General features: G+C 39.2%; 21 protein-coding genes and 1 non-coding gene across 22 annotated transcripts; 10 read left to right on the top strand and 12 right to left on the bottom strand.

Annotated features, from left to right (window-relative positions):
• Positions 1 to 5: 5 nt before the first annotated feature.
• Positions 6 to 899, top strand: EROM_070370 (putative vesicular transport protein; the record flags this gene model as incomplete). Its single annotated transcript, XM_009266510.1, has 1 exon — positions 6 to 899. The coding sequence occupies one exon, from the start codon at positions 6 to 8 to the stop codon at positions 897 to 899; it is 894 nt and encodes a 297-aa protein (XP_009264785.1).
• Positions 900 to 969: 70 nt separating this feature from the next.
• On the bottom strand, positions 970 to 1,773 carry EROM_070360 (hypothetical protein; the record flags this gene model as incomplete). The annotated part of the gene is made up of 1 exon (XM_009266509.1): positions 970 to 1,773. The coding sequence occupies one exon, from the start codon at positions 1,771 to 1,773 to the stop codon at positions 970 to 972; it is 804 nt and encodes a 267-aa protein (XP_009264784.1).
• A 160-nt stretch (positions 1,774 to 1,933) lies between these two features.
• On the bottom strand, positions 1,934 to 2,827 carry EROM_070350 (ubiquitin carboxyl terminal hydrolase; the record flags this gene model as incomplete). Its single annotated transcript, XM_009266508.1, has 1 exon — positions 1,934 to 2,827. The coding sequence occupies one exon, from the start codon at positions 2,825 to 2,827 to the stop codon at positions 1,934 to 1,936; it is 894 nt and encodes a 297-aa protein (XP_009264783.1).
• An 88-nt stretch (positions 2,828 to 2,915) lies between these two features.
• On the top strand, positions 2,916 to 3,734 carry EROM_070340 (hypothetical protein; the record flags this gene model as incomplete). Its single annotated transcript, XM_009266507.1, has 1 exon — positions 2,916 to 3,734. The coding sequence occupies one exon, from the start codon at positions 2,916 to 2,918 to the stop codon at positions 3,732 to 3,734; it is 819 nt and encodes a 272-aa protein (XP_009264782.1).
• Positions 3,735 to 3,881: 147 nt separating this feature from the next.
• On the top strand, positions 3,882 to 6,824 carry EROM_070330 (Rad18-like recombination and DNA repair protein; the record flags this gene model as incomplete). Its single annotated transcript, XM_009266506.1, has 1 exon — positions 3,882 to 6,824. The coding sequence occupies one exon, from the start codon at positions 3,882 to 3,884 to the stop codon at positions 6,822 to 6,824; it is 2,943 nt and encodes a 980-aa protein (XP_009264781.1).
• Positions 6,825 to 6,841: 17 nt separating this feature from the next.
• Positions 6,842 to 7,954, bottom strand: EROM_070320 (putative RNA exonuclease; the record flags this gene model as incomplete). The annotated part of the gene is made up of 1 exon (XM_009266505.1): positions 6,842 to 7,954. One exon carries the CDS (start codon positions 7,952 to 7,954, stop codon positions 6,842 to 6,844), a length of 1,113 nt encoding a protein of 370 aa, XP_009264780.1.
• Positions 7,955 to 8,085: 131 nt separating this feature from the next.
• EROM_070310 (hypothetical protein) lies at positions 8,086 to 8,790 on the top strand (the record flags this gene model as incomplete). The annotated part of the gene is made up of 1 exon (XM_009266504.1): positions 8,086 to 8,790. One exon carries the CDS (start codon positions 8,086 to 8,088, stop codon positions 8,788 to 8,790), a length of 705 nt encoding a protein of 234 aa, XP_009264779.1.
• A 36-nt stretch (positions 8,791 to 8,826) lies between these two features.
• Positions 8,827 to 9,645, top strand: EROM_070300 (Ser/Thr/Tyr protein kinase; the record flags this gene model as incomplete). Its single annotated transcript, XM_009266503.1, has 1 exon — positions 8,827 to 9,645. The coding sequence occupies one exon, from the start codon at positions 8,827 to 8,829 to the stop codon at positions 9,643 to 9,645; it is 819 nt and encodes a 272-aa protein (XP_009264778.1).
• A 40-nt stretch (positions 9,646 to 9,685) lies between these two features.
• Positions 9,686 to 10,012, bottom strand: EROM_070290 (hypothetical protein; the record flags this gene model as incomplete). Its single annotated transcript, XM_009266502.1, has 2 exons — positions 9,686 to 9,877; positions 9,902 to 10,012. The coding sequence occupies 2 exons, from the start codon at positions 10,010 to 10,012 to the stop codon at positions 9,686 to 9,688; spliced, it is 303 nt and encodes a 100-aa protein (XP_009264777.1).
• Positions 10,013 to 10,058: 46 nt separating this feature from the next.
• EROM_070280 (separase) lies at positions 10,059 to 12,383 on the bottom strand (the record flags this gene model as incomplete). Its single annotated transcript, XM_009266501.1, has 1 exon — positions 10,059 to 12,383. One exon carries the CDS (start codon positions 12,381 to 12,383, stop codon positions 10,059 to 10,061), a length of 2,325 nt encoding a protein of 774 aa, XP_009264776.1.
• Positions 12,384 to 12,450: 67 nt separating this feature from the next.
• On the top strand, positions 12,451 to 13,452 carry EROM_070270 (putative polyadenylate-binding protein 1; the record flags this gene model as incomplete). Its single annotated transcript, XM_009266500.1, has 1 exon — positions 12,451 to 13,452. The coding sequence occupies one exon, from the start codon at positions 12,451 to 12,453 to the stop codon at positions 13,450 to 13,452; it is 1,002 nt and encodes a 333-aa protein (XP_009264775.1).
• Positions 13,453 to 13,630: 178 nt separating this feature from the next.
• EROM_070260 (zinc finger domain-containing ubiquitin ligase) lies at positions 13,631 to 14,554 on the top strand (the record flags this gene model as incomplete). Its single annotated transcript, XM_009266499.1, has 1 exon — positions 13,631 to 14,554. One exon carries the CDS (start codon positions 13,631 to 13,633, stop codon positions 14,552 to 14,554), a length of 924 nt encoding a protein of 307 aa, XP_009264774.1.
• Positions 14,555 to 14,646: 92 nt separating this feature from the next.
• On the top strand, positions 14,647 to 15,744 carry EROM_070250 (Nop2-like nucleolar protein; the record flags this gene model as incomplete). Its single annotated transcript, XM_009266498.1, has 1 exon — positions 14,647 to 15,744. The coding sequence occupies one exon, from the start codon at positions 14,647 to 14,649 to the stop codon at positions 15,742 to 15,744; it is 1,098 nt and encodes a 365-aa protein (XP_009264773.1).
• Positions 15,745 to 15,774: 30 nt separating this feature from the next.
• EROM_070240 (putative membrane protein) lies at positions 15,775 to 17,952 on the bottom strand (the record flags this gene model as incomplete). The annotated part of the gene is made up of 1 exon (XM_009266497.1): positions 15,775 to 17,952. One exon carries the CDS (start codon positions 17,950 to 17,952, stop codon positions 15,775 to 15,777), a length of 2,178 nt encoding a protein of 725 aa, XP_009264772.1.
• Positions 17,953 to 18,202: 250 nt separating this feature from the next.
• EROM_070230 (hypothetical protein) lies at positions 18,203 to 18,928 on the top strand (the record flags this gene model as incomplete). Its single annotated transcript, XM_009266496.1, has 1 exon — positions 18,203 to 18,928. One exon carries the CDS (start codon positions 18,203 to 18,205, stop codon positions 18,926 to 18,928), a length of 726 nt encoding a protein of 241 aa, XP_009264771.1.
• A 96-nt stretch (positions 18,929 to 19,024) lies between these two features.
• Positions 19,025 to 20,080, bottom strand: EROM_070220 (hypothetical protein; the record flags this gene model as incomplete). The annotated part of the gene is made up of 1 exon (XM_009266495.1): positions 19,025 to 20,080. One exon carries the CDS (start codon positions 20,078 to 20,080, stop codon positions 19,025 to 19,027), a length of 1,056 nt encoding a protein of 351 aa, XP_009264770.1.
• A 97-nt stretch (positions 20,081 to 20,177) lies between these two features.
• EROM_070210 (hypothetical protein) lies at positions 20,178 to 21,017 on the bottom strand (the record flags this gene model as incomplete). Its single annotated transcript, XM_009266494.1, has 1 exon — positions 20,178 to 21,017. The coding sequence occupies one exon, from the start codon at positions 21,015 to 21,017 to the stop codon at positions 20,178 to 20,180; it is 840 nt and encodes a 279-aa protein (XP_009264769.1).
• A 52-nt stretch (positions 21,018 to 21,069) lies between these two features.
• EROM_070200 (hypothetical protein) lies at positions 21,070 to 21,963 on the bottom strand (the record flags this gene model as incomplete). Its single annotated transcript, XM_009266493.1, has 1 exon — positions 21,070 to 21,963. One exon carries the CDS (start codon positions 21,961 to 21,963, stop codon positions 21,070 to 21,072), a length of 894 nt encoding a protein of 297 aa, XP_009264768.1.
• Positions 21,964 to 22,056: 93 nt separating this feature from the next.
• On the bottom strand, positions 22,057 to 24,186 carry EROM_070190 (hypothetical protein; the record flags this gene model as incomplete). The annotated part of the gene is made up of 1 exon (XM_009266492.1): positions 22,057 to 24,186. One exon carries the CDS (start codon positions 24,184 to 24,186, stop codon positions 22,057 to 22,059), a length of 2,130 nt encoding a protein of 709 aa, XP_009264767.1.
• Positions 24,187 to 24,233: 47 nt separating this feature from the next.
• On the bottom strand, positions 24,234 to 24,956 carry EROM_070180 (gluconate transport-inducing protein; the record flags this gene model as incomplete). The annotated part of the gene is made up of 1 exon (XM_009266491.1): positions 24,234 to 24,956. One exon carries the CDS (start codon positions 24,954 to 24,956, stop codon positions 24,234 to 24,236), a length of 723 nt encoding a protein of 240 aa, XP_009264766.1.
• Positions 24,957 to 25,379: 423 nt separating this feature from the next.
• EROM_070170 (translocase Tim22/17-like protein) lies at positions 25,380 to 25,799 on the bottom strand (the record flags this gene model as incomplete). Its single annotated transcript, XM_009266490.1, has 1 exon — positions 25,380 to 25,799. One exon carries the CDS (start codon positions 25,797 to 25,799, stop codon positions 25,380 to 25,382), a length of 420 nt encoding a protein of 139 aa, XP_009264765.1.
• Positions 25,800 to 25,853: 54 nt separating this feature from the next.
• Positions 25,854 to 25,925, top strand: EROM_070165. The gene has a single exon. It is a non-coding gene; the product is annotated as a tRNA-Gln (tRNA).
• The last annotated feature ends 35 nt before the right edge of the window (positions 25,926 to 25,960 follow it).

The raw sequence follows: 25,960 nt of genomic DNA, 5'->3' as shown, positions 1-25,960 counted from the left end.
ACCTTATGGAGAGTCTAGAAAGGAGCAGTACGGGAAGTGAAAAGTTTTCTGGGAATATTCTTGACACCGATAGCTCCATTACGATTCTTGACATTCCATGCTCCATATCCAACACCATTCAACCAAAAACATCCTCAGAGGTGGCACTTCAGAGTTCGTTTCCAGAGAGTATTGATCCAGCATTTGCAGATTATTATTTTGTATTTCCACAAACTCTGGAGAGTTTTGTGGGCAGAATAAAAGACAAGAGATTTGTCTATAGGTTTTCTGAAAATAAAGCTTTAGAGATAGTCAGGTGCAAAGACCACGAAACGGTGTATGCTCTGGATGTCTTTGATCTTGAAAAAGATGATATTGGAGCGTGTAATAACAGCATCTCTCTTGTGGTGAATAGAAGTAAATATCGAAGTTCTGTAAAAGCAAAGGAGGACAGAGAGTATAGAAAAGCACTTTCAGAGGGGAGGAGATACATAAGAGGAAGAAGCCCATATGAAAGCAAGATTGAGGCAATCCATCTTGAGCAGATCACGAACAGTAGGAATTTTGTGTTTGCTGATGATCCTCAAGATCTACCTGGAGAATTGAAAGCTATTATAAAACACCTCCATTCTAAGAGAGTTCATGTGCCTAAGACGAAGGCTTTCTCCGTGGAGCAAAAGACTGATCACCTTCAGAATGTCTTGCAGAACATCCCAGGAATAGGGAAGGATGCTGCAAGAAGTTTGTCTCTTCATTTCAAAAGTATCAGCCGATTGTATTCATTTCTCAAAGGAGAAAATAACGGGCAACTGAGTGAACTTAAGGTCTGGGACTCGGATGGAAAACATTCTAGACCCTTGGGAGAAAAGCAAAGTGATAAGATAAGAAATGCATTTATTGGGAAGAGTGGAAGCCTCTAATGTATTCCACCCAAGACGGGTGCAATTAAAAAATAGATTTTAGAGATGAGATTTAACAGACATACATATTCTAGCCTTTCCTTTCCATTTGTTTTAGGTATTCAAACATCTTTTCTCTTAAGCTGTTATTCAGTGATGATTTATCATAGATATCCATTATGAAGCTGATTTCGCTTTCGCTGTCATCAAGATTATGAGAATCCTTATGCTCATCAGGTCTCTGTTTAGAGGTACTCCCAGTAGACCTCTCTTTCTTTCCGTAATTGCTGGATTCCATATCAGACTCCTTTGAAATGTCGTCTGAATTATAATGCCTTTTATCTCCGCTGTATATCCTATTCCTGTATTTCTCAAGTATCTCACTTTTCTTAGAAGCCATGTCCATTGCCTTAGAGGATCTTCTACCACCTTGAGCATCCCCAGAACTTGAATCTTCTGAAAAGACTCTTCTACTGCTCCTTGACTCTTTTTTGTCGTATCTCTCTCTGTTCTTCCTTTTTTCTTTGGAACTACTTCTAAACTCTGTCTTCTCAAATGTGTCTTCATAGCTGTCACTCCAGGAGTCATCACTATTCGTCATACTATTGGATTTTGTTGTTTGTTTCTTCCTTTCATCAATTTTTACTTCAGAAGACATAGAAGCACCCTTCCTGATTTTTCTAGGCATTTTTCTTTCACTTCCTCTACTTTTCATTCCCCGAAAACTGTCTTTTGTAAGCATTTCATCCATTCCATCATTATCCACAAGAGAGTTGGAATCATCTTCGCTCTGAAGAGTCTCATAAGTTTTCAGATATGTGCTTTTCATAACCTTCTCCGATGCCTTGTTTCTACAAGGAACTATATTCCACAGACCTCGCATGCAAAAAACCATGTCCTAACCTTTGCATATTAGACCCATTGCTTTTGTACCCATAGAGGACCAATCAAACTAGTATTCATCAGCAAATAGCTCCCACTTTTTGTAGACAAGAAAAGACAAATCAAATAAGCCTTATTTTCAGCTAGGAAGGAACGCCAAGATATTTATTTTACTACCAAATGGTGTAGAAAGCCAAGTAAGGATGCGATCCGCTGTAGGTTTGGAAACCTTTTGTCACCTGCTCATCATTGTACACATTCCATGTCCCCGATCTTTTGGCCTCTGCAAAGTAATGCCCTCCACTCAGGGTTCCAGTATGGCAGACAACGCCAAAGAGATTATACTTTCTATTGTTAAAGAATAAGGTGGTGTTGACGTCAACACTTGCTGTATCCTTCGATCCTCGTGGATGGAATCTTGATATATGGACTGTCAGAACTTCTGGATGTATAAGATTTTCCATCCTCTTTATGGCGCCCATACCTTTTCCGCATCTATCACACTTCCAGCCATTCTCTTTTTCAAGTATCACCTCCTCATAATATCGATCTATTCCTTCCTGAACAGATGTATAAGGCTCAATAAGAATTGTGCTGTTTATAACAATTGTTGTAGAAGAGTGTTTACATCTCTCACATATTAATACCTGCCTATCCATTGAAAGTAAGGTCTTTGCAATCAGATTTTTCCTTCGAGCTTCCTCAAATTCATCCATTGATGTAAACATGTCTTTATTCCAATCAAACTCTGTATACAGCAAGTCGATAAACTGAATAAGGAACTCGTGGGAGTCCTGCTGCATCCCGTTGAATAGCTTCATCTTTGTGCTGAGGACACTAATAAGGTTCCTTGGGTCATAGGACTGTGGTGAATTTTCATACCCAGATATAAATTGCTTGAGTGCATTAGATATCACCTTCTCCTTTGGCAAGAGGGTATCTCGATAGAAGGCATTAAGCTCACTAATGGACAAAATACATTGCATTGCAGAATTGAAGAAACAAGTATTTCCCTTATTCTTTAATCCTTTTGGAGGGAGATTAGATTTTTTCTCCTGTACTACCATTTCAAGGGCCTTAATTTCCAAATATAAATTCCACAAGTCTAGGGCACTTGTTAAAATCTAAGAATATAAGACGCCTGGATCACATGATATGCATCTATCCTGGTTTATCAAGCATACACAAGGGGAAGATGGATGGATCAATCTGAAAATGTTTCAAGCATGGGTTCATGGATCATTGGTAGATCCAAAACATTGTAAGAGCAAAAAAAACTATTTAAGTTGCGATTTTCATGATCTCAAGACTATGAAGTTTAGCACACTTAAGCTGGCCACCTGTTACCTTTACAAGGTTGCCGTCGAGGCAAAGATCTCTCCAAAGGAAGAATTTGCTGGGGAGAGTGACAGCAATTATAAGAATGAATATTTAATTACCAGAATGACTGGTAAGGATACTTTTACTCCCGAGATGACTAGAAATATGGTACTTGAGAACGGTCTGGCCATTGTACGTGAAACAACAACCTTTGTCAATCCCCACGAAGTTAAGTTTGTTCCGGGATCTGTCCTTGAGAGCTTGGATAAGGTAGCATTTGCGTCAGACAGGTTTGGAACACCCAACAAATTCCTTACAAAGCCTGACTTCTCCTACATGGAGGGATACAATAAGATGTCAAAACAAAAGAATGAAACCAAGGCAACTGAAACTAATAGTGCCAGCAGTGTCGATAGTACCAAAAGTAACTCTGGGAAGGGAGAGAAAGGGTCAACCACTTCTGATGATGAAAAGGTAAGCAATGGAACTGAAGGGGGCAAGACAGAAGACGGAAGCTTAGAGAACCAAGATCAGAATGACCAAGGAAATAATATTACGAGTGATGGAGAGACAAAGACATCCGATAAATCTGGGTTCTTCCCTGGTGGTTCCTTCGTAAGGTCTTCCTCTGGAAAGTATTCATCCTTGGCTTAAGCCATGATGCTATTAAATTTCTGTTTAATCATCAACATCGCTCTGGTATACTATGTATCTTAACATTATTTGCTATCAATATTGCACCTCCTGGCATTATTGTCCCTAATGGCTCCAGATTTAGGTTGAAAAAGAGATGGGCTAGGAATGAGCTATGGGAAGTTCAAGAAAACAATAGTCTCGATAGAGCTCATAAAGTTCATGTGCCACGACCATTTGCTTATCAATTTAAGAAAACCTCTGACGATAGTGTCAGGATGTAACGGGTCTGGGAAGAGCGCGGTGATGGTAGGGATTGGGCTGGTTCTTGGGCAGCGAGCACACAGTCTTGAGCGTGGAAGTAGTTTCAAGGATCTAATTAAAAGCGGAGAGTCGAGTGCGATTGTAAGGGTTGTGCTGGAGAACCATAAAGGGTTTAAGAGGGAGTTCTTCAAAGAAAGGATCATTATCGAAAAGAGATTGGGGATGCGATCTGCGACAATAAGTATTATGAACGGGGAAAGGAAGATCTGGTCCATGAGAAGAGAAGATTTGGAGTTAGTTCTAGAGTTCTTTTCATTGAGATTTGAGAATCCATTGAACTTCCTCAGCCAGGAGCAGTCCAAGAGGTTTCTGAACATGATGAATCCCGAAATGCTTTATGAACTATTTATGCAAGGAACAGAAATGGCAGAGATATGTAGGCTGAATGACGAGTCTATGGGTAATGTTCGGATGATGAGAGAAAGAATAAGCTTAGTTGGTAAGGAATTGGAAGAGATTGAGAAGCAGATCAAGGACGAAGAAAGCAGACTGGAGATTATAAACAATGTCAAAGCTATGGAGAATGCCATAGTCGATCTAGAAGATGAGATGGCATGGGCAAAAGTGAACGAAAGAAAAATGGAAATGGATAAGCTCTTTGAGAGGTTCCAAAGCAAGCAGGAAGAAATGGATAAGGACCACGGAAGGTTAGAGGAGCTATCTCAAATGATCAAAGAAGCCAGAGAGAAGCTAGTTATGATTGAGAGTGAAGAGGTGGAAAGGAAAAGAAGTAGAGACAGAAGGAGAGAAGAGATTGATGGAGCCATCAGTAAACTTCGGATGAAGTATAGAGAAATAGAAAACGACTGTTCGGAGTTGAAGGAGACAGAGGATTTTAAGAGTAGGATTGCGATGGATTTTGAGAATCAAGACGGAATTGTGAGGAACCTACTACCTCAGCTTGAAGAAAGGCACAGGAAGGTTTCTTCGGAAATAGAGGCTCTAAATGCGATGATGGAAAGACTTGCTGTGGAAAGCGAAGAATGTAGAAAGAAAGCAAGGGAGGAAGAGGAGATACTTTCCGAAAGACAGAGCAGAATTCTTCATCTTAAGAAGCAAATTGAATTCTACTCCAAAAACGACCAAAACAGTTTTTTTGGTCCCAACTTTGGTAGTGTCATTAACGAGATTTCGAGAACCAGGTTTAATGAGAAGGTTGTTGGACCCATTGCATTTGAGATAAAACTCAAGGAGCAGAAATGGGGCAAGGCTGTTAGCATTGTATTGAATAATACACTGTCTACTTTTATTGTAATGAATAAGTTGGATAAGGATATCCTACTTAGGATATTTAGAAAGTACAAGGTAGACTTCCCGATCTCGACGCTCTCAACTAGGGTTCCAGAGATTATAAAGTACAAGAGGAACGAGAGGTACAAGACTGTGCTCGATGTTCTGGAGATCCAGAGTTCTTTTGTTACAAACTACCTGATAATAACGACCTCTATTGAGCAGACTATTCTTATTGAGGAGAGGAAAGAGGCTTATGAGATAATAAGATCAAGGCCTGGATTTGTAGAATGTGCTTATACAAAGAACGGAGACAGGATTAGGCTGGTCGGAGGAAGCATGTCGGATTTTGTTACAAGAGGTGTGGATAGGTTCTTCTTTGAGAACACTCACGAAAAACTTGAACGATGTAAGGCAGAAATGAAGAGGTTGATGAAAGAGAAGGCTGAGAAAAGTTGGGGAAAGAAGTTAGAGGAAATAAGAAGTGAAGTAGGTAAGGTGAATGAAGAAATAGAGCATCGAAGAAGAGTGTGCAAATCCCTGGAGGTTGAAATGGAACAGGAAAAGCAGATACATGATGCTCAGATGGAGATTATAAATAGCGATGAGATCTATGAAGAAATAAAAAACCTTAAACGCCAGATATCTCTGCTGAAGAAGAAGCAGGATGAAATCAACCAAGAGATTGAGGCTCTAGAGATAGAGAAGAGAGAAATTAAGGAATACAAGGCATCGGGTACAGAGAATCTAAGACAGGAGATTTGCAAAAGCAAGGCAGAGGCCTCCAGAATTGAAAGGAAAATAGATCTATGCCGGATAGATGCTCTTAAATTGAAAGAAGAGCATGCAAAGTATACTGAAGTTTATAACACAGAGAGGAGGATGCTTGCGGAAGATGGAAGAAAAGAAATTGTAACAAGGTCTGAAGATGAAATCAGAAGGGATATAATACATATAAAAGCACAGATTGACATGTGTAAAGAAGCTGAAGATGAGAAGAAAACCTTAGCCGTGGTGGAACATCTGCGGAAAATGAAGAAGATGAAAGAAGATCTTCTTGATGAATACAAAGAGAAGATAGAAAATGCTCTTTCGGATGTCAGGCTAAGAATAATCAAAAGAGATGGCATGAGGAATGAAATAGCTAGAAATGCTACTTTAGAATTTTCCAGATTAACTCGAATTAGAGGGTATGAAGGAATCCTAGAGTTCGATCATGAAGGGAAAAGGTTGGATGTTAAAATGAAAGTCCATGGGCAAACCGAAGCGGGATCTAGAAGTATGCTGTCTGGAGGGGAGAGATCCTTTGCAAGTGTTTCATTAATTTTGTCTCTATGGCCCTCACTTTCGTGCCCTATCAAAATACTTGATGAATTTGATGTGTTTATGGATAATCTAAACAGAAAACAAGCCATAAGGCTACTTCTAGAATTTTTTAAGGAGAATGGCACCCAGGGGATTCTAATAACTCCTTTGGGTGTAGAAGATCTTTTTGAGGATTTTTGTGATGTTATTGTCCTGGAAAAGCCTAATAAAGGCAAATGGATAGAAAGATGAAAATAAACAGAAGTATATTAAAAGCTGAGATAGATGTTGCCATCTACTCTGTAAACAAGCATCCAAAGGCACTCCTTGGCTTTTCTATAGGACCTTAGGAATCTGACTAGGTCTCTGTAATTGCAGGTTGTTATGTTGACATGGCCCTGCTCATGCTCTAGAAGATCAGAAATGCACCTTCTTTCTATCACTGCTTGTATATTCAACCTTGGGGCTTCAGGATCCATTATTCTAAGCATATGCTGTATTTTTACTGAAAGAAGCTCAAGACAAGTAAGCGCATCTATCCTTGAGTCATGTGTTTCTAGATGAATATCCTTGGAGAGATATGTTCTCGACAATTGCGCAAGGGATATCTTTCTTCCTAAAGGACTTGAGAATAAATGGGCGGTATCTATAATCTTTTCATGATACAATCTCAACGAATCCAGATCGTTTTCAACCCCGTGCCCTACAATCACAGTGTTGGTTCCAATAAAGTTGAAAATCTCATTTTTTGCAAGATCAATATCAACGCCCTCATCAATTATCTCCTTTGTTAGCCCACTATATTTGGTTAGATAATCTATCACAGGATCCTCTGGCTTGAGTATTTTGTCATAGATGGTCTTTCCATTACAGTCAACCATTGTGATCCTCCCAGGAACCTTTCCTGCTTTTGTTCTGACCTTCTCTATATCCAAAGCAATTATGTCATAGGATCTAGGCATAAGAGCCTTTCTGTACCCACTTACATCAACCTTTGATAAAGACTTTTCGTCATCAACAAATATTCCTGAACGATATATGTCTTCAAACCCCACAAAAGGAATAAAGCCTAAGTTTTCCATCTTTACATACTCAAGAGACGGCGTGATGTTTTCATACTCCCCATCTCTCAAAATACACTCTATGATGTCATCGAATGGCAGATGCTCATTTACAAGTGCCGTGTGGCATATTTTGAGCTTAGATAGAAGTTTTGAGATATCTTCGGGTGAATCCTCCAACTTGATGATGTTAATTGTGTTTGGACGATCACTTGCTCTCAGAGGAAGGAAGGAGGGTCTTTTGGACAGGTTGAATACCCAGCATAGGATCCTTTGTATATCGTATACCGTTAGTCTCTTCAGTTCCCTGACTTTTGCCATTCCCAAGGAGTACAGAAATGAGTGGAATTTCAACCATAGAACTCGATGTTCAATGGTACTTTGTGATGCCATAATTCATTGCCTCAAAATCAACCAATCCACAACAATAATCACAGCCAATAAGGCCCTGGATGGAATTAATGTCAACACGAAAGCGTGAGTATTCCAAGCACGTGGAATCAAAGGGTGGCCTTAAGCTATATGAACAACTTGTGGTTTTGCTAAGGACGAGAAGCGAGATCAAGTTTCTATGCAACCGTGTGTCTTTATCGATAAGGGCATGTATAGTGGTTGAACTTGCTCTCTGCGGAGCAATAGGCCTAAAGGAGGGTAGAGTCGTGGGCAAGGACAATACTCTGAATAGTTCGCTTTTGTTAGAGGCAATGAGCAAGATCTACCAGACCCAGCTACCGCCCGATGAGCTTATGTACCGACTCAATGGAGAAAAAAGAGGAGGGAGTATTTATATGAGAAATGTTAGGTTAAGAGTCTACAAAGACCTCGAAGAAAAGAGGGTATGCAAGGTTGAAAGTAGAAGCTTGATATTCAACAAGATCACTATGAATGACTATAACATAAGAATAGAGCTTATAAACTATATAAAGGAGTATTTAACCTCTAGCAAGGGAGTGGATTATAGAGCAGAAGCACTTGTTGTATGTCTAATATTTTGCTCAGCAATAGATAGCATACTTATCTGCATGACAGAGAAAGAGGCTGCAGCATCCAGTGCTCATATCAATCGCATCAAAGAAAAATACATGACAAAGAGCACATGTAGACCTGGAAACGAGATGATCATATATTCTGTACTTGGGGCTCTATTAAATTCCTAAGTAAGTTCTATAAATATTTCCATTGAGGGCCCTATAATGGTGGAGTATTGGACTTTGGACAGGTTTGAAATAGGCAGGCTGCTGGGCCGAGGAAAGTTTGGGCAGGTATGGCTTGCAAGAGAGAAGGAAAAAGGATTTATAGTCGCCCTGAAAATCATTCCAATTAAGGAGATCCAGACTGTTGAGACTGCAAGACAGATTCGGAGAGAAGTGGAAATACATTCCAACCTGAAACATCCCAACATTCTGAGGATGTATGGCCATTTCCATGACAAGGATCATATATATTTGATACTGGAATATGCAGGAAAGGGCGAGTTCTTTAAATTCCTTAGCGAAAAAGGAGGTAGATTCGGGGAAAAGGAAGCCTCTTTATACATAAGACAAGTGATACTTGCGTTGATTTATATGAAAGAGTGTAATGTTATACACAGAGATATAAAGCCGGAAAACCTACTGCTTGGGTCCGACAATCAACTAAAAATAGCAGACTTTGGATGGGCTGTTTACAATGCAGACAAGAGACGAATGACATTTTGCGGCACAATGGAATACCTTGCACCAGAGATGGTCAACAACGACATACATGACTCTGGTATTGATCTGTGGTGCCTGGGGATCCTGACATACGAATTTCTTATAGGAAAAACCCCGTTTGAAAGTAAGAACAGGAACATGAGAGAAGCTTATAAAAGAATCAATTCATTGAAATATTCAATTCCAGAAACAATCAGTTCCAATGCCTCCGACTTCATTTCTAAACTTCTTGTATTGAATTCTAACGATAGAATGGAACTTACGGAAGCCTTGAATCACCCATTTATTGTAAAGCACTATGGAAGATCTAATGATTAACTTCATTCCAATAAAGTAAGTTCCTGGTTTGCTGAAGTTTCTACTCTAACATTTTCTTAGCGGTTGCTTCCAAGTTTTCTATGCTTCCTTCCCAGGGACTCACCTCAACTGTCTTCTGCATACTGGTGGTCCCTATTACGATTTTGATAGAAGACTTCGGAACTCTAAGCATCTTACTGATAAACCTCACCAATTCTTTGTTAGCTTTATTCTCTACCGGCGGAGCATTTACCTAAAGTTAATCCAATCACCTTACATTTACAACAATTTCTGTGCCTGATATTTCTCTTATGCCAGTACTTCTTGCGCTAGGCCGAGCTCTAACACTCAATCTAAGCTTCTTGTCCTGAATGCAATACCAAGCCATTTTGGGACTCCTTCGGCGAAATTATAAGTCTTTTATCCCAAATCTCTTAGTGGACCCCATAAATAACCACAGAGGCTCCATTTAGGTATCTCAGCCTAAACTCATTCCGGTACCTAGAGACCAATTCGCCGAGGTTACTGCATCCATTCACTAGCCCTTCAATAATTTTAATGCTGAAGTTATCAATGTCCTTGTCAGTGACTTCCCAAAGGCATCCAACCACCGTAGAGTTCTTTCTCAGATGTTTTAGAATTGCCCCATTTCTCTTGTAGTTCTCTATACACAGAAGCTTAGCACTGCTACATCCGAACAAAAGCATAATCTTTCCTTCTCCAGAGATCTTCAAGTACTTTAAGCCACTCCCATGGCCAAAATATAACAGTATATCACACTTATCGGCTTCCCTGCACTCCAAATCCGACAAAGACCTTCCTGTAACGCCGTTTGTTATTCCAAAAGATTTAAGAAACTTCGTCATTCTGTCCTGAGTCTTGGGAAGGTTGTTTTCAGGATCGAGCAGATAGAAAAAGGAACTTCCAGAAATGTTGGCGCCTGAAGTCTCTTCAAGATACTCCAGAGAGGGTACTCTATACACAGCCTTGCCTCTAAAAATTGGCATGGACTCGAATGGGAACTCTGTTGTTGTTTCGTCTAGAACCAGAATGATGTCTTTACGAGTAAAAAGTCCATCAAACTTAGTGCTAACACTATGCAACACTTCTCCAAGTTTCGTATCAAGCTCTATCCTTTGCATCCACCACCTAGCCTTATCAACATCGTTGTGTACATTCTCCTTGAGAATATTCCTAGACTCGATTAATATTCTGCTTATCCGAGCCTTAACATCTCGGAAGCCTCCGTCTATCTTCACAAACCCTTTGAAGTCGTTGATAAACAGACATCCATCTATGCAGTATAGAGATACAACTGTGAACTTTTCAAAGCGCTTCAGTATTCTTTGTATATCTCCACAAAGTGTAGAAGGCTTAAACTGCACAAATCTTTCTAGAGTCCTTATTTCTCTAAGATTGCTCATTTCATTTTTAAGTGCAAGGTTTGTAAGAATTCTGTTACCGATAGTCTTCTTTTCATTCTCTATTATATACCGAGTATCAATTGTCTTCTGCAGCTCCAGGTTGATGTCTGGGGAAGGTCCAGGAATACAACCTATTCTCTCCACTACTAGCTTGCAGTTGAGGAAATATCGAGCGATAAAATCCAATTGATGCTTGTAAGATAACTCAATTCCCTTGTTTAGGTAAAAGATACATTCAAAGTATTCTCCACAGAACATATGGGACATAGAAATAAGATCATACACCCAGAGCAAGACCTCCGGGATATTCCTCATTTCCATTTCCCTAACTATTTCCAGGACCATCCTAAGTTTTTCTTTACCCTCTTTATATTCTTGGGATGATAGCCTTACATAACCCTCCATAAATGCCCGCTCAAAAGATGTGGACCTTCTTATAAGCTCCTGCATCAGCTCAGGATGATACTCTCTGTTCCTGCACATCTGAAAGCACAAATCTCTTAAAAAGGTAGTGTTTTCCAGGGCCTTTTCTCTAGGTATTTCACTGAATATTCTGGTGTTTTCAGCAAAGCCATTCCAGTTACAGATTCCTATAAAATAATCAATGCTAAAGTTCCTTCTTAAATGGATGTAAGGTACACCAATGCTCTCTGGAATATCATAGAAACAAGATACCAAAGGATAGTTTTCTCTTATGTATTCTATCTCATCTTTTGTGGGTTCATGGGAGAGCCTTTCTTTCTTTATATTTACTAACATCCCATTCCTCCGGGCTAGAATCTCCTTGATCCTGGTTTTCATCAAGCAAGCGCCACCACACTCATCCATCAAAGACCCAAATATCTTTCTTGCCCTAGCCCTGATTCTCGGGCCTACCCTTTCCATAATCTCACATGTCTCTCCTCTGTATTCCCCATATGCTTTGTATCTTATCATGAGATATCCAGCAACTATTTCATCCAGCAAAGGATCATTGTAGTCTAGATGGCTCATACATTCGTCGATGGAATTCATCTGCTTACTCAGTATCCTTCCAAGATGTAATTTAATTCTTTTCTCAATCTCGCTGTAAATCTCTTTTACAAATATTTTACTGCATAAGCTCACAAGAGCTTTATCTAAAGAATACCTTGGAATCCCAAGCATAGGCTCATATACATATATGCACTTGATTATTTCGAGTACAAAGAGACCTAAGTCATGTGAAGGGTTCCTTAGTACTTCATTGATCACTCTTATAGCATCTGTCCCCCTTTTTATGGCTGTAGCTTTCTGAGGACTTCCTTTGCCTCTGAATCTAATTTTTTCAAGAAACTCCTGGTGCCTCTTGAGCATTATACCAAGGCATCACAACTAGAATTTATTCATTCCCATAGAAACATGCTTAACCTTCCAGCCCAGTATGATAGTTGTGAATGATGAGGATCTCAAGAAGACTATAGAGGAGGTAGCTAATGCCAAAAGGAATGAACTCAAAAACCTTGATGCGGTATATAAAAGTGTGATAGAATATGGCAAGTGGGTTATTCCAAAAGAAGGAATTAAATCCGTCAAGTTCGACAGTACTTTACTTAACAAAGTGTACATAGGAAATATTACTGCCTCAAAAGGATCCATCAAAGATCTTCTCTCTGTCTTTGGGCCTGTGTCTGTGACATACATAAGCGGTAAGGAATGTGCATTTGCAGATTTTGACAACCCACATGCAGCTTATTTATGCATGGAAGAAATCAATGGGATGGCCCATGATGGAAAGATCTTAAAAGCCGGGAGAACCTCCACATTTCCATCTGAAATTCCAAAGGATCTTGGCCCTCCGGACGAAACCATTGTTTATGTATCAAACATAGATTTGGACATTGAGGAAGAGCAGCTTAAAGATGTCTTCGGGAAGATGGGAGAGATCAAAGATGTCAGGCTTGTATATGAGGAATCCTTTGTGCACAAGGGATATGGATATGTACAATTTTCGAGGCCTGGTGATGCAAGGAGGGCCCTAGGATATAGCAATAAGATCAGCCTCTATGGAAAAAGAATAAGAATAGGGCCTAGTGTTATCAAGATGGATTTGCCGAAAAGAAGTCACTTTGCCGTTCCTGAGCAGGTATTTGAGATAAAGAAAAGAATTGAAAATGTTATATTTGGCAAGGGGAAAATGGTCGTGCTGAGAAACCTAATAGACATAGATGATGCAGATGACGATTTCGACCAGGAGATAGAGAATGAGATGAGGAAGTATGGGAATGTTGAGAGATTTGGAATATCCAAGGAAGGGGAGGTGGTTGTATATTGCTTATATTCGACAGAAGATGAGGCTAAACATTCATTCAACATTCTTAACGGACGATTTTTTGGAGGAAGAAGGATTCGTGCAGAAATGTCATGCGGAGATTTTTCCATGTGAGGATAGATGGAGCACCCCTTTTGTACTTTAATATAGGCCCAACCTTGAGGATTAAATTTATATTATATGAACCTGTTTGCTGTGTCATCCTTTTCTTTCTTCCTAGAAAATCTGTTGGTTTCTAGAGTTTTCGAGACAAGGGAGAAAATAAATCGAGACTTACAAGTCCTAGCCCTATATGGCAAGAAGAAATGGAAACAACAACTTTTTGAACATTATGAGGTCTATGTTGAGCTTTTTAGATGCGAGGATAGAGTCGTCAGATGCTGACACAAACAACAGTCCTGGGGGTGTTTTCATGAGCAGACTGAGGAGTAGGCTAGTTGACTTGATAAATGGTAGAATGGAGACTAGAAACAATGAAGGAGATGAAAGGGCAGCTTCGGATACCGAAGGAAGTTCAAGAAGTGTAGGGAGGAGGAGGCGTGCAAGAAAGAACTTGAGTGGAGCTCGGCAGGAAGCCCCCACTGTCGAGGAGCGAAGCCTAGTTGACAGATGTAGTAGGATGATAAACGAAACAGGAGAGAGACCGGTGAGAGGAAGACGGCAGGTTAGGGCCGCCTCAGTGAGCCAGAACCGAAGGGTTGATGGATCTAGAGGAGAGATGTCTATGGATCCGGTTATGCTAACAACATCTATTGTTGTGACAGGAAATGAAAGAAGCTCCTCTCAATCTTCATTGCAGAACGAGGAAGGCCGGAGTGATGTAAGGTCTGATGAGGAATCAAGAAGTCTGGGAAACAGGGGGTTCAGGGTTGTTTTTCCACGTGTTCCTTCCCAAGAGCTCAGATTCTTGTTCCTTACACCGCAGAGTGAAGGAGCAAGAGGAAATGTTATATATGAAATACAAATCAACTTTGACATATTCGATGCCTCAACAGAACCTCCTGTCACAGCTACCAAGGAATCTTTGAAAAAAACTGACGTTGTAAAAGCTACGAAAGATGACGAGACATGTGAGTGCACTATATGTATGTCGAACTTCTCGATGAACCAGAAGCTAAGAGTGCTCCCATGTGACCATAAGTTTCACACTGGGTGTGTTGATAAGTGGTTGCTCGGCCATTCTAACAAATGCCCTGTCTGCAGAAAAATCATTTGAGGTGTAAGTAGAGTGGATGTACAGTAAAGTTAACACTTAGTATGGAAATAAATAATTTTGCCAACTCTTAATTACTTTTGGGAATTTTGGGGATGAAAAAGGAGGAGAGTAGTAAGTCAAGATTTGATAGAAGATGTGTGGAGATGGTGAGGAATGTGCTTGAAGGAAGGTCCACCATCAAGGGGGAGGTTTATAAAACAAGGAACCCCAAGATGTATCACAGGCTAGTTCATATGGTTGTTGAAAACTATGAGCTGTTACTTGAGGTGATAAAGAAATGCAAGTACATGGAAGATGACCGAGAGTTGGGAGTAGTAAGATGTTTTGAGATACTTGACAGGCGAATCAGAAATACTCGAATGTATAAGAAGTTTATGAAGGCTCTTGATGGGAAAAAGCTAAAGTTGACCAAGCCATGTGTGTTTGTAAGGATTAACACTTTGAAGAATGGAACGGAAAGGGACATAGAGTTTTTGAGCCCTAAAAGGACATGCGTTGAAGGAGTGTACAAGATAGTAGATTCCAAAGATATGATTTTCTCGCAGGAATACAAAGATGGAAAGTTTGTAATACAGAACATTTCGTCCTGTCTTCCTGCATACATATTGAACCCAAAGGAATGCTCCAGAGTCATAGATACATGTTCTGCACCTGGAAACAAAACATCCCAGCTGTCAATGATCATGAAGAACACTGGAAGGATATATGCCTTTGAAAGAAGTGAAACCCGGGCAAAGACACTTCAAGACCAACTTGAAAGGCTGGGAGTTAGTAATGTAGAGGTTATAGAAAATGACTTTATGAAAGCAAGCCCGGACGATTTCAAGGATATTCAGTATATTCTGTGTGATCCAAGCTGCTCTGGATCAGGAATGCATTTAGGATATAAGATGGATGAAAAAAGGATAGAGAGCCTTAAACTGTTCCAAATAGCCATTGTAGAGCATGCTCTTAGGTTCAAGCCGGAAAGGCTTGTATATTCTGTATGTTCTGATCACAAGGAAGAGGGAGAAGAAGTAGTGGATGAAGTCTTGAAGAACTCTGATTATGAGCTGGAAGATATAAGCACTTTCTGGAGCTCCAGCTGTCCCTTCGAGTTTCCATTCAGCCATAAAGTAATAAGGTGTAAAAGAAACGATAATGGAGCTACAGGGTTCTTTATAGCTCTTTTTGTAAAGAAGAAGCTTTGATAGACTTCATGGGACAATAAACCGCATTAACTACATCTTCCTTTTAATTAGCCCAACCATTGAGAACAAAAGAATGTCAGAAATGTAATAAAGATATTCAAAGAATGCTCTAATCCCAAGGAACTTATAGAACGATAATGACTCACAGATAACGTATCCAGACCACATAACAACCAATAAATTGAAACTATGGAACGTAATTATATCCTTTACGGAAGACCCAAAGCCTCTTTTCTCCTTGAAAGAGCTTGTATCTGATTGGTGAGATATGAATAATTGTATGGCCCTAATTCTCGGATAGATAAAATAGAGGAAAGCTATTAGTGCTACAGGTGCTATGAGGAAATTATCCGAGAATGTAAAAAACACACCGTAATTAATTGATTGGAATAGTTTTTGCAACCCGGAAGAGGAAAAGGCCATATTGACCAATGAGAAATATGTGTAGATGCTTCTCTCCATATCTAGTCTTCTAATAATGTAGGTAAGATAGATGGATTCCATTGGTCTGAATACTAAGGCTATTAAGGTATCGATACTGGGTGATGATACAAAGAGACTAAGTCTCCAGGATGCATTATCAAGGCTAGCACCCAAGACATATCTAAGAAGGGAAATGAAAACATGAGGATAGTTATTGAGTATCTTAAGGATGCTATTGAGAAAGAACCAGAGGGTTTTCTCAAAGTGAGTAATGTTGTCCAGTATTCCAAACAAACACAGCTCAAGGATAAAGAGAAGATTCCCATTAAACAGAGGAGAAAGCTTGATTCTCTTTATCACAAGGACATAGAAAGGATTCGTATCTGACGGAGGCCTTATCATCTGTAGAAGCATTATGGCTCCAAGTAAGTTCTTGGGGGAAGGATTAAAAGCGAAGAAAAGAATGGCCCAGAACAAATCTTCGTGTATTATTGACAGCACAGAATGCCCTGTCATTATGATCACAAAGAATAGGACAAGATGTCCAAACTTGTAGAGCTTAGAGTCAAGGATTCTAAAGATCACAAGTAATGCTATTATTACTGACAGTATGCCCGAAACGACTAGCCTGAAATGATCTCTTCCTGCAAATCTGTTTGATATTTCTTCACTCAGCTTATAGTTCAATTTTATGTATTCATTAAGTTCTCTATGACTATCCTCGAACGGAATATTGAGTACATCACATTTTTGTTTGCAATAAGTCTTGTATGCATTGGTGTCATGAACGAGCTCGTGTATGAAATTACCACTGGATACCTTCGGGATAGGTACTCCCATAAGATAACAGAGTGTCGGAAGGATATCGTCTTGATGAATGGTTAGATATGGTTCCTTGCTTTGTATCAGAAGAGGATCCTCATCATACATTCTTGAGATATGTTTTTTCCTTAGGCTTTCTACTTCTTTATCAACAGAAGGGAGATTGGTGAATCTCTCATCCTTCGATATAAAAATCCCTACTGCAGACATTTCTAATGTAGAAACCCCGCCATGAGCCCCATTATTATCAACGCCGTGGTCGCTACATATTACAAATAATGTGTCTTCCGACATTTTCTTGTATATACCATTTATGAGGTTGTCATATATTACTAGCTGATGTTCCATTTCTTCGTGATCTATAGTCTCATAGATATGGCCGTAGGAATCAAGATTTATCAAATGTGCAATGATGACATCATAGTTGTTTATACTCTGTAGCATTTTCTCTATGAGATCATCTTCTTGCTTTCTTATTTCGTGTCTTCCATATGGATCCATTACATAATGGGTTCCGTTTCTAAGCTCTGGGAAGTAGCTTATCCATTGGCAATCACCGAAGAATGCTGAGGACCGTCCATCCTTAAGAAGTTGCCTCACCATGTTATCCCAATATATGGAGCATCCTTGGAGATTGGCTACGCTTGTTAAGAAGTTGCTTGGGGTCCCTGTTGTCAGTCCTATGACTCTAGACCCTGTCTCTGTTGGAATTCCGCTGACACTCAGAGCGTGAAATTTTGAATCGATCGATTCCAAATGCTTCATTTTGTTGAAGATATGGCCCTTTTTCGATGTCTTTATGGAGGAATCAAATCGGAGCCCATCGATTAGAAGGTACACGATCTTGTTATATTCCTTGGGCCCTGCAGGTTCTGCTGATGAATCTGTAGGAAGATTCACAACTTTGAACAATCCTGTGAGAAAAAAATATATATTAATCATTCCTAACAAGCTCACAATCATTTAGGTGGGCGAAATTCCATACCTAATAAGCAAAATTCATCCATCAAATTCTCTGTCAATGTTAATTTTGTAATTTGGTTATTCATACTATTTAATTAAGATAAAATATAAACAGAGGACTATGGAAACCAATCACAAGCCATTGGAAATAGATAAAGCCAAAGCAATCGCAAATTAATGATTAGAGAATATATTAAATAAAAATTTGAATAAGTATAAAAGAAAGAATTGCCAGTAATATGGCTTGAGGATGAGGGAAAGAAGCCATCCTTATTCGTTACTCAGAAAGAAATTCGTAAAAACAATGAGTAAGGAGAAGCCAAAAATAGATGTATGGACGGCTGAGGATAGGCAAAAGAATAGATTGCCTACTAGGGGAGTAAACATCGATGTGAAGGATGTAGTAGAGGAAAGGCCGGTAAATTCCAGCAATCCGCCGATCATTGGAGAAAAGGTTTTGATAAAACCATACAAGGGATTTTCGATGGATGAATTCCTTTCATCTGTCCTTGAAAAAGAAAGGGGGCTAAGATTCAACTTTAGCCTCATCAATTCTGTGATACTCCAGTTTCTGGACCATGGAAGCATCAGGTCTATCTTATCTATAGAATCCATATTTAGAGCAGCCAAGGAATTACCTCTTGTCCTTATTTCTGGATATATTTATCTTGAAAAATATGTGAAGAAAGCCGGGATCGTGTTTTATGATTGCAAGAAGCTAATTAAGTTTTTTTTTGGTTGTTGCCTCATAGGATCAAAGTTCATTTACGATACTCGACATCCCGATGATCTGTTCTTTGTGGGAATAAGCCCTGCTGAAATCTTTCGTATAGAGGGATCAATTCTATCTGCCATAGACTATGATCTTGAAATATCTAATGATGACATTAGGAAGGTTATTCTTCAGAATAAGGCCTCACTGAGTAATAAGGAACATCTTAATGCTCAGTTCAACAGAGCTATTAGAACCCATTAATTTAATAAAAATCATTTACCTAAATCACATTATCCTCTACACTTAAGTACATATAGGAAAAGCCATGGGTAGGAAGAAAGATGTGCTGGAGAACATTTAATTCTTTGGAGAAGATCCACTAGTTTCTTGATTCTTCCTTTTTTTGTTTTCATGGAGAATGTCTAAAGCCCTGTTTATATCGCCCCTAGCCTCCTTTAAAGCCTTTGTTGCATCCTCATCTTCGAATCCCATGGCCTTAAGTTGTTCTAATTGAACTAAATATACTTGCTCATCGACCTGCTGATTCGGCCTTGGGCTTCCATATCCCGGAGGAGGATATCCGTGCATCCATGGGGCACGTGGATCTCTCTGGTTGAAACCTCCCATGTTTGGAGGATATGATGGGAACATTCCTCCGTGTCCTCCATTCATTGTATTCAATGCCCAGCTCAGCCTCTCGGGGGTAAGAGCTTGCTGAAATAAGGATGGATTTGCTTTCATCATGTTCAAAGCTTCTTTTAACATCTTCTTTTGTTCCTCCTTCTGCTCAGAAGTCATGTTTGGATTCTGTATATTAAGTACCTGGTCTAATAAAGTCGGGTTGTTGAGCATTTGTTCCATTTGCTGCATCATGGCGTTTGAGAATGCTTCGTTATATCCATCACTTTGCCCAGGCGATCCACCTCCTTGCGGAAACCCATATCCGTATGGCATTTGGCCGTACATTTGCTGAGGAGATCCATATCCATATGGCATTTGGCCGTACATCTGTTGAGGAGATCCGTATCCACCGTATGGCGGTACAAAAGCAGCATAAGGGTTTGGCATTGATTGCCCAGCGTGAGGATTTCCTCCAATATGTGCCTGTGATTGAACATCAGATGTATTAGCATTTTGATAAATGTTGCTTGGCTTTGATATAGGATTTGGATTCTTGTTCTGCTTTATAACAAACAGCTTTATCTCCTCAGTAGATCCCTTTACATAATCACTAAGTTTCTTCCCGTCATCAAGCTTTTCACGCTCAAAAATAAGAGTCTGGTCGCTTGCAGGAATTCTAACAGACTCCCCCATGGCCTCTTCAAGCTTCTTCTTCAACTCTTCTATTGTGATATCCAAATTCTCAACTTCTACAACAAACTTGTTCTTTAGATGCTGAATGTTTATCTTCATGTTGAGGGTAAACAAAACAACTTTTTAAAACCTTAAACAGCCTATCAACTGAATCCCAATCATCAAGGTTCCACTTCGAACCCTCTTCTCTTTCTCTTCATTCGCATATTCCTAGAACATGGCGCTCAAACTTGTATATCTTTTTATCATAGAATGATGTGAAGAAAACCTTGCTGTCCTTTACAGTTAGGCCATATGCAATGGAGTTCGTTGGAAACTTTTCCATAACATTTAGATCACAGTCGCACACTTTCAGCCCCTCGTACATGCAAGACAGGTAGAACATCTCTCCTTCTTTGCAGATCCTCCATATCCCTCCACCAACTCTTACTTTTTTTATAATCTCATACTTCCTTTTATCAATAATCTCTATACATTCATCATACGATCCAACATACAAGTATTCCAGGTATTCATACATAGATGTAATCCCAGAAGTTCTTTTCATTGTATGGTGCTCAGAAAATGTCCTTGTGTCCACAAATCTTAGCATCCCATCCTCAGACCCGCATATCAGCTCTTTATCGCTTGCCTTTAAGGCCCATATAGGTGCATCTCCGGCTTTAATGACTTTTGCAGATGTCATTTCCTTGCTATACACATTAACTCTTCCCCCAACATCAAAAACAAACACATTGCTGCCATAAACTTCCACATATGTATTAATATGTGCAGTTTCCATCTTTATAGTGCTTCTGCTCCCAAGATGAATGGCGGAAATATCACTAGAATTTGCTGAATATAAAGTCTGTTCACTTACCTTGATATCAAGAGTTCCAGATGTTGTGAACTCATCCTCAATGTTCATGCTTTCTAGACTGTAGAAATATATCTTTCCACTTCTTACACCTTCATTAAACAAATATCCTCCTGCAACCAAGGCCGAGGACGTGCAGCATAGACAATCTATGGGAATATCCGCCTCAAACGCCTCCATAATGCCCCATAGAAATCCTTGGACTTTTATTTAACATGATGTTCGGTAGCCTTTATATAAGCAAAAATTGCCCATCATATTTTTTTGTACCAGGCTTCCTACTAGAAGAAGAACCTCTTTGGAAATAATGCCAAAACTTACTGAATAAAAAGTGCTCGTCAGCATGAGAGATACTTGCGTCTAGAGTCTGGCTCTGCAGCTTTATTAATATTTCTACAAGTCTGCAGAACCTCATGGACGCCACTTCGTTGTTTCGAGTTCTATTGGATTCTTCCACATCCTTGATGTACACATCCATGGGACATATAAGAAATGTATTGGCCGTCGTCAAATCATCCAAAAACTGCCTCATATCAAAGTAGCTTGTACTTTTCTCCATATGCCTAGATAGAGTGTTCAGTCTCTTTAAGTCAAGTTTTTGCATCTGAAATGCTTTTATAATGCAATAGAACGAATTGTAGTTTCCTATTCTTTCCAAGTGCTTCAACAGCTTAAAAAAGTATTTGTAATTCTGCTCTCTTAATAGCTCATTGGAGACAAAGTTTGTAAGACCTACATTCTTTGACCTCATATGCCTTATATTTCTACACTTTGTGTTTCCCGGGCCATCATAATCAACCAGCTCGTTTGGAGTAATTCTCTGCAGTATTGATAGATCTATAAAAGTCAGGGCTTTGGAGAGCTTTCTGGGTGTCATGTGATATATGTCTTTGGCTTCAGCCTTCTTTATCTTATACTCATACCTCTTTGCTTTCCTTCGGTTGAAAATCTGTTCTTGATACCATGAATGAGGCAAGATGTCCCCATTCCACACAACACCCATATCCGTCTCTTCATCATAAGCATTACTGAATTCTCTAACAACTAATTGGTCACCGCAGGAACTTTCAGATGTTCCACTACTGGAATATTCTTTGATGATCGTTGTTAGCTCTTTTGAACTCATCATCTTTGTTTCTATTCTAGTATATATTCCAAAAATCCTGCAGAATCGCCATATCCACCTATTGTTTGAGAGCTATTAAAACAATGTTTTGCATTACTTCCCGAGAAGTTTATTGCTTAGCTTCCTTCCGTTTTCGTTGGTAAAGCACCCATCAATGGTATCTTCAATAAATTTAACAGCCTCCTTCAAACTATCCTCCTCGTTGATAAATCCTAGGATCTCGTCCAGAAGCTTTATCTTTTCGAGGAAGCACTTCAACTCCTCAACAGATCTGACATTTAGCCTTGCTACATTGTTTTGTATGTAAAAGTTCAAACATTCAAATACAAACCCAAAATATTCGCATTGAACATCCAAATAAGATGCCGAACCATAGATATCTTCTACAACACCTAATATCTTGTGCAAATAATAGTCGTTCTTGTTGGTATAATTTCCTTCACGATAGAACAAATCAAAAAAGTACAATATCTCCAGAGCAACCTGAAATTTTGATCTTATCAATGCAGAGGAATGGAGGGACTCTAATCTCCTGCCTTTGATAGGCTTGCCAATGTCCCTGAGTGTCTCCAGAGAAAAAAACATGTTTTCGTAGCACTGCTTTTGGAAAAACAAAGAACTTCTGTCCATATCCCTCGTTAACAGAGAATTCTTGAAGGTGATCATCGCCCCCTCCTCAGTATGGTTATTAGAAAGGCAATCCTTAATTATATCCGATTTAAACATACCTCTGAAATATGTATCAAACTTCTTCTCAAAGAAGCCGTCTAAAAACTCTGAGATTAGGAAAATATTACAAAGCTCAGGATGGGAAGAAAAGTCCTCCACAAGATTCTTGTACCTTGAATAGAACGACAGTCTTCGGTTTAAGTAATCGTTTCTGTGCCATTCCTCGCCGTTTAGTAGACAAATGATTTGTTTTTCAATCTGGTTTTCCTTCTCTTTTATATATCTTTCGTCCAGGATCTTCCTCAGATATTTCTTCATCCCGTTATTAATAGCATACTTTTCCATATAAATAACTAACTCTATCCCTGAAGAAAGAATTTTTGTAAAGCTTCCAGAGAATCCAGTCTGAAATTGTGTTGGTCTGGTCATCTTCTCATGAATAAGATACTTGCTTTCAAATACAGAGCTATAGTCGATATCATCTACAAAGTTTTCGGCCTGGAACATCTCCTCATAGCATCGCTTCCCAGGATCCTCTATATACCTCATAACAAACCTCCGAATGGTTTTGTTTACTGCTGCTTCAACTGTTTCCTGGCATTTTGGGCTATAAATCCTAAACGGAGGTTCCTCTTCCTCAAAGAAGTTCTTAGATTTCTCACAAAGGCCATCAAAAGAAGCATCAGCCATTTCAAACAATGTCTTGAAGTTTCGAATAATCGTCCTGGTCCTTCCCATAACCATTTTTGCTAGCATTTCTGCTTGATTCTCCTCCTTGCTCCTCTCTACCTCTTCGATCACCGATTCAACTACTTTGAAATATTCTCTCTCAAGATTATCAATCTGATACTTCTCGAGGCTCTGTAATCCATTCAAGATTACAACACATCTGAAGTCATCTTGATACTCGCATTCATTGTAAAAAGTAAATCTGTTGATTCTGCTATAAATCAATTTCATTATGTCACCAGCCTCAGAACTTACCTCGCTTCTAAATCTTTTTACACACTCCATATCTGCCAGGCCGTTCTCGTCTATCAAATCATATATAGCTCTAATTCTCTTTGATGCCTTAAGAAGCTTAGAACTCATCTGGCGTATTTCCACATTTCTCTTCATATCGTTTTGAATTCCATCTCTAATCACACAGAACTCATCAAAATTCCTTCTGATTTCGAGAAGTGCAAGACAAATCTTTTCTTTGGCCTTGAAAACCTTTACATCATCATATTCCTTGATCATATCCTTCACTTCTATCTTCATCTCAGAAAGTTCTTTTGTAGCTCGGAATATCTCCTGGATACTATCGTGGCATCTCCTATTGAGGCGATAGGATTCCATGTATGAAAGAACAGAATCACTGAAACCTTTGTAATTTTTTTCTATGATTCCTTCCATCACTTTCTCTACTTTGTGGAAAAGATTCCTGAAGTTCGAGGCCTCCACAGAGCTGTTTCTGTTCTTCAGTGCCTGCTTCAGAGGATTGAAGTCCTCGGTAATGAGGGTTTCCCAATCTATTCTGATCTCCCTGAGCAATGCATCTGTCTCGTTCATGAGGGATCCTGGGATTTCTTGTTTGAAAAAGTACAAACAAATGAAAACTACCATTTATTAGTGTCATAAAAACAAATATATTTCTTCCCTACATCATTGCCTTTCATCTTCTGTCGCATCCATTCTGCCAATACACTGCTTGCTATTTCTTCCAAGGAATGCCTTTTGACTTCGGGAAATATTGTCTTGTTCGAGGGTAGGGGAAGACTGAACTGAGAATAAAAATCCTTCTTGCCGATCATTGTGGCGAGAAACTCGTCAGAAAGTAGCTCTGGATATCTTTTCAGAGCGAGGTCCATCTGATTGAAGAATGGTATTTTTATCAAAGATACTCTGAAGAACATTGGCCTGAAGTATGCTATCACATGGTAGGTTTTATTCTGCAATAAAATTGATATTGTTTTTTTGTTGAGAGAAAGCTTGTCGTCCCAGTTTATTATTTTTTCTCTAGATCTGCCTCTTTCATTTAATCCCAGAAGAGACTTCTGTCGGTTTCTCTTCCCAATTGCACTTTTATTCATATGCTTTGGAACCTCTTGATATAAAAGAAACTGTCCGTGGATTTTCGATGGAGACCACGTCTTTCCATCAGTCCACCTCCTGATACCATTTGGCGATTCCACAAAGCAAAATATGTCTCCAGACCTGATATTTTCCCTTTCCTCTGGGGTTAACCTTCCTTGTATTGCATTTAAATACCCCAACCTAACAGAATGAACTATCAGGCAGGCCTCTTCGTAAGTCTTTATATAACCAAAGAGCTTATTCATTTACAAGGGAATTCTTAATGTTTAACCATTTATAGCAATTCTTATCTAATAGATAGATACATCTAGATATTAATCAATTTAGGCGTTTGATATCACTTTGTTTATCATGATTTCAAGATATCACTTTTTAGCATCTAAACCGAATAGAAAAGAACCTGATGAATTAAATGTGTAATTCCAAATTTGTTAAATAATTTAATACTTTAATACTTTAATTTGTATCTAGGCTTCCTTTTCTGGTCCTGAAGATTATTCTTCGTTATCATGAACGACTATATCTTTAGAACCACCTTGCAAAAAGAAATCTTTCTTTATTGCATACATCTTTCCTTGCTCATCCATTTTCTCCTTAGTGGGGATTTTATTAGAATCTACAAACCTTCTTCTTAATTTTTTCTGGAATATAAGAAAGGGAAGGGCAGCTCATTTCTGCCCTCTCACAGAAAAAGCACTTGACATCCCAGTATACAATCCAAATGATGCTGCTCCTGCAAAAATGGTTCTTTTGGATTTGTCATTTACTCCAAGGCCTCCAGCAACCACTCCACTGATGAAGCTGTTGAGTGGAGCATTTTCCGACCCATAAAGCTGAAGACTCGATTCCGTTGTGGAGTACACCAGACTAATCTTTGCAAAAGACTTTCCAGATTCATGAATGCTGCTGAGAGTTGGTTTTTTGGATGATGAAAATACCCCCACCATGCATCCAAAAGCATATCCTTGGAGCGTATCAGATGCAACTTTCAAGAAGTGCGGTTTAACCTTCTCTATCTTCTCCCGAATACTTTTCATGTTCATATTAGGGACTTGATTCTTTTGAAAATTATTTCTAGAGATTTTCATTATGTTTAGTTTGGCATCAGCCGCCCCGAAGGACACACCTTGGCCCTATTGGGAGGTTCCATAGTGTAACGGTTAGCACCCTGGACTTTGAATCCAGTAATCCGAGTTCGAATCTCGGTGGAACCATCCTTTTTCACTATAGCCTTTTTTTAACATTGGAA

Source organism: Encephalitozoon romaleae, chromosome VII (genome assembly GCF_000280035.1).
Source record: "Encephalitozoon romaleae SJ-2008 chromosome VII, complete sequence".
Lineage (NCBI taxonomy): Eukaryota > Fungi > Microsporidia > Unikaryonidae > Encephalitozoon > Encephalitozoon romaleae.
Note: the sequence above shows the minus strand (reverse complement) of the source record. Positions and strands in the feature narration are given on the sequence as shown.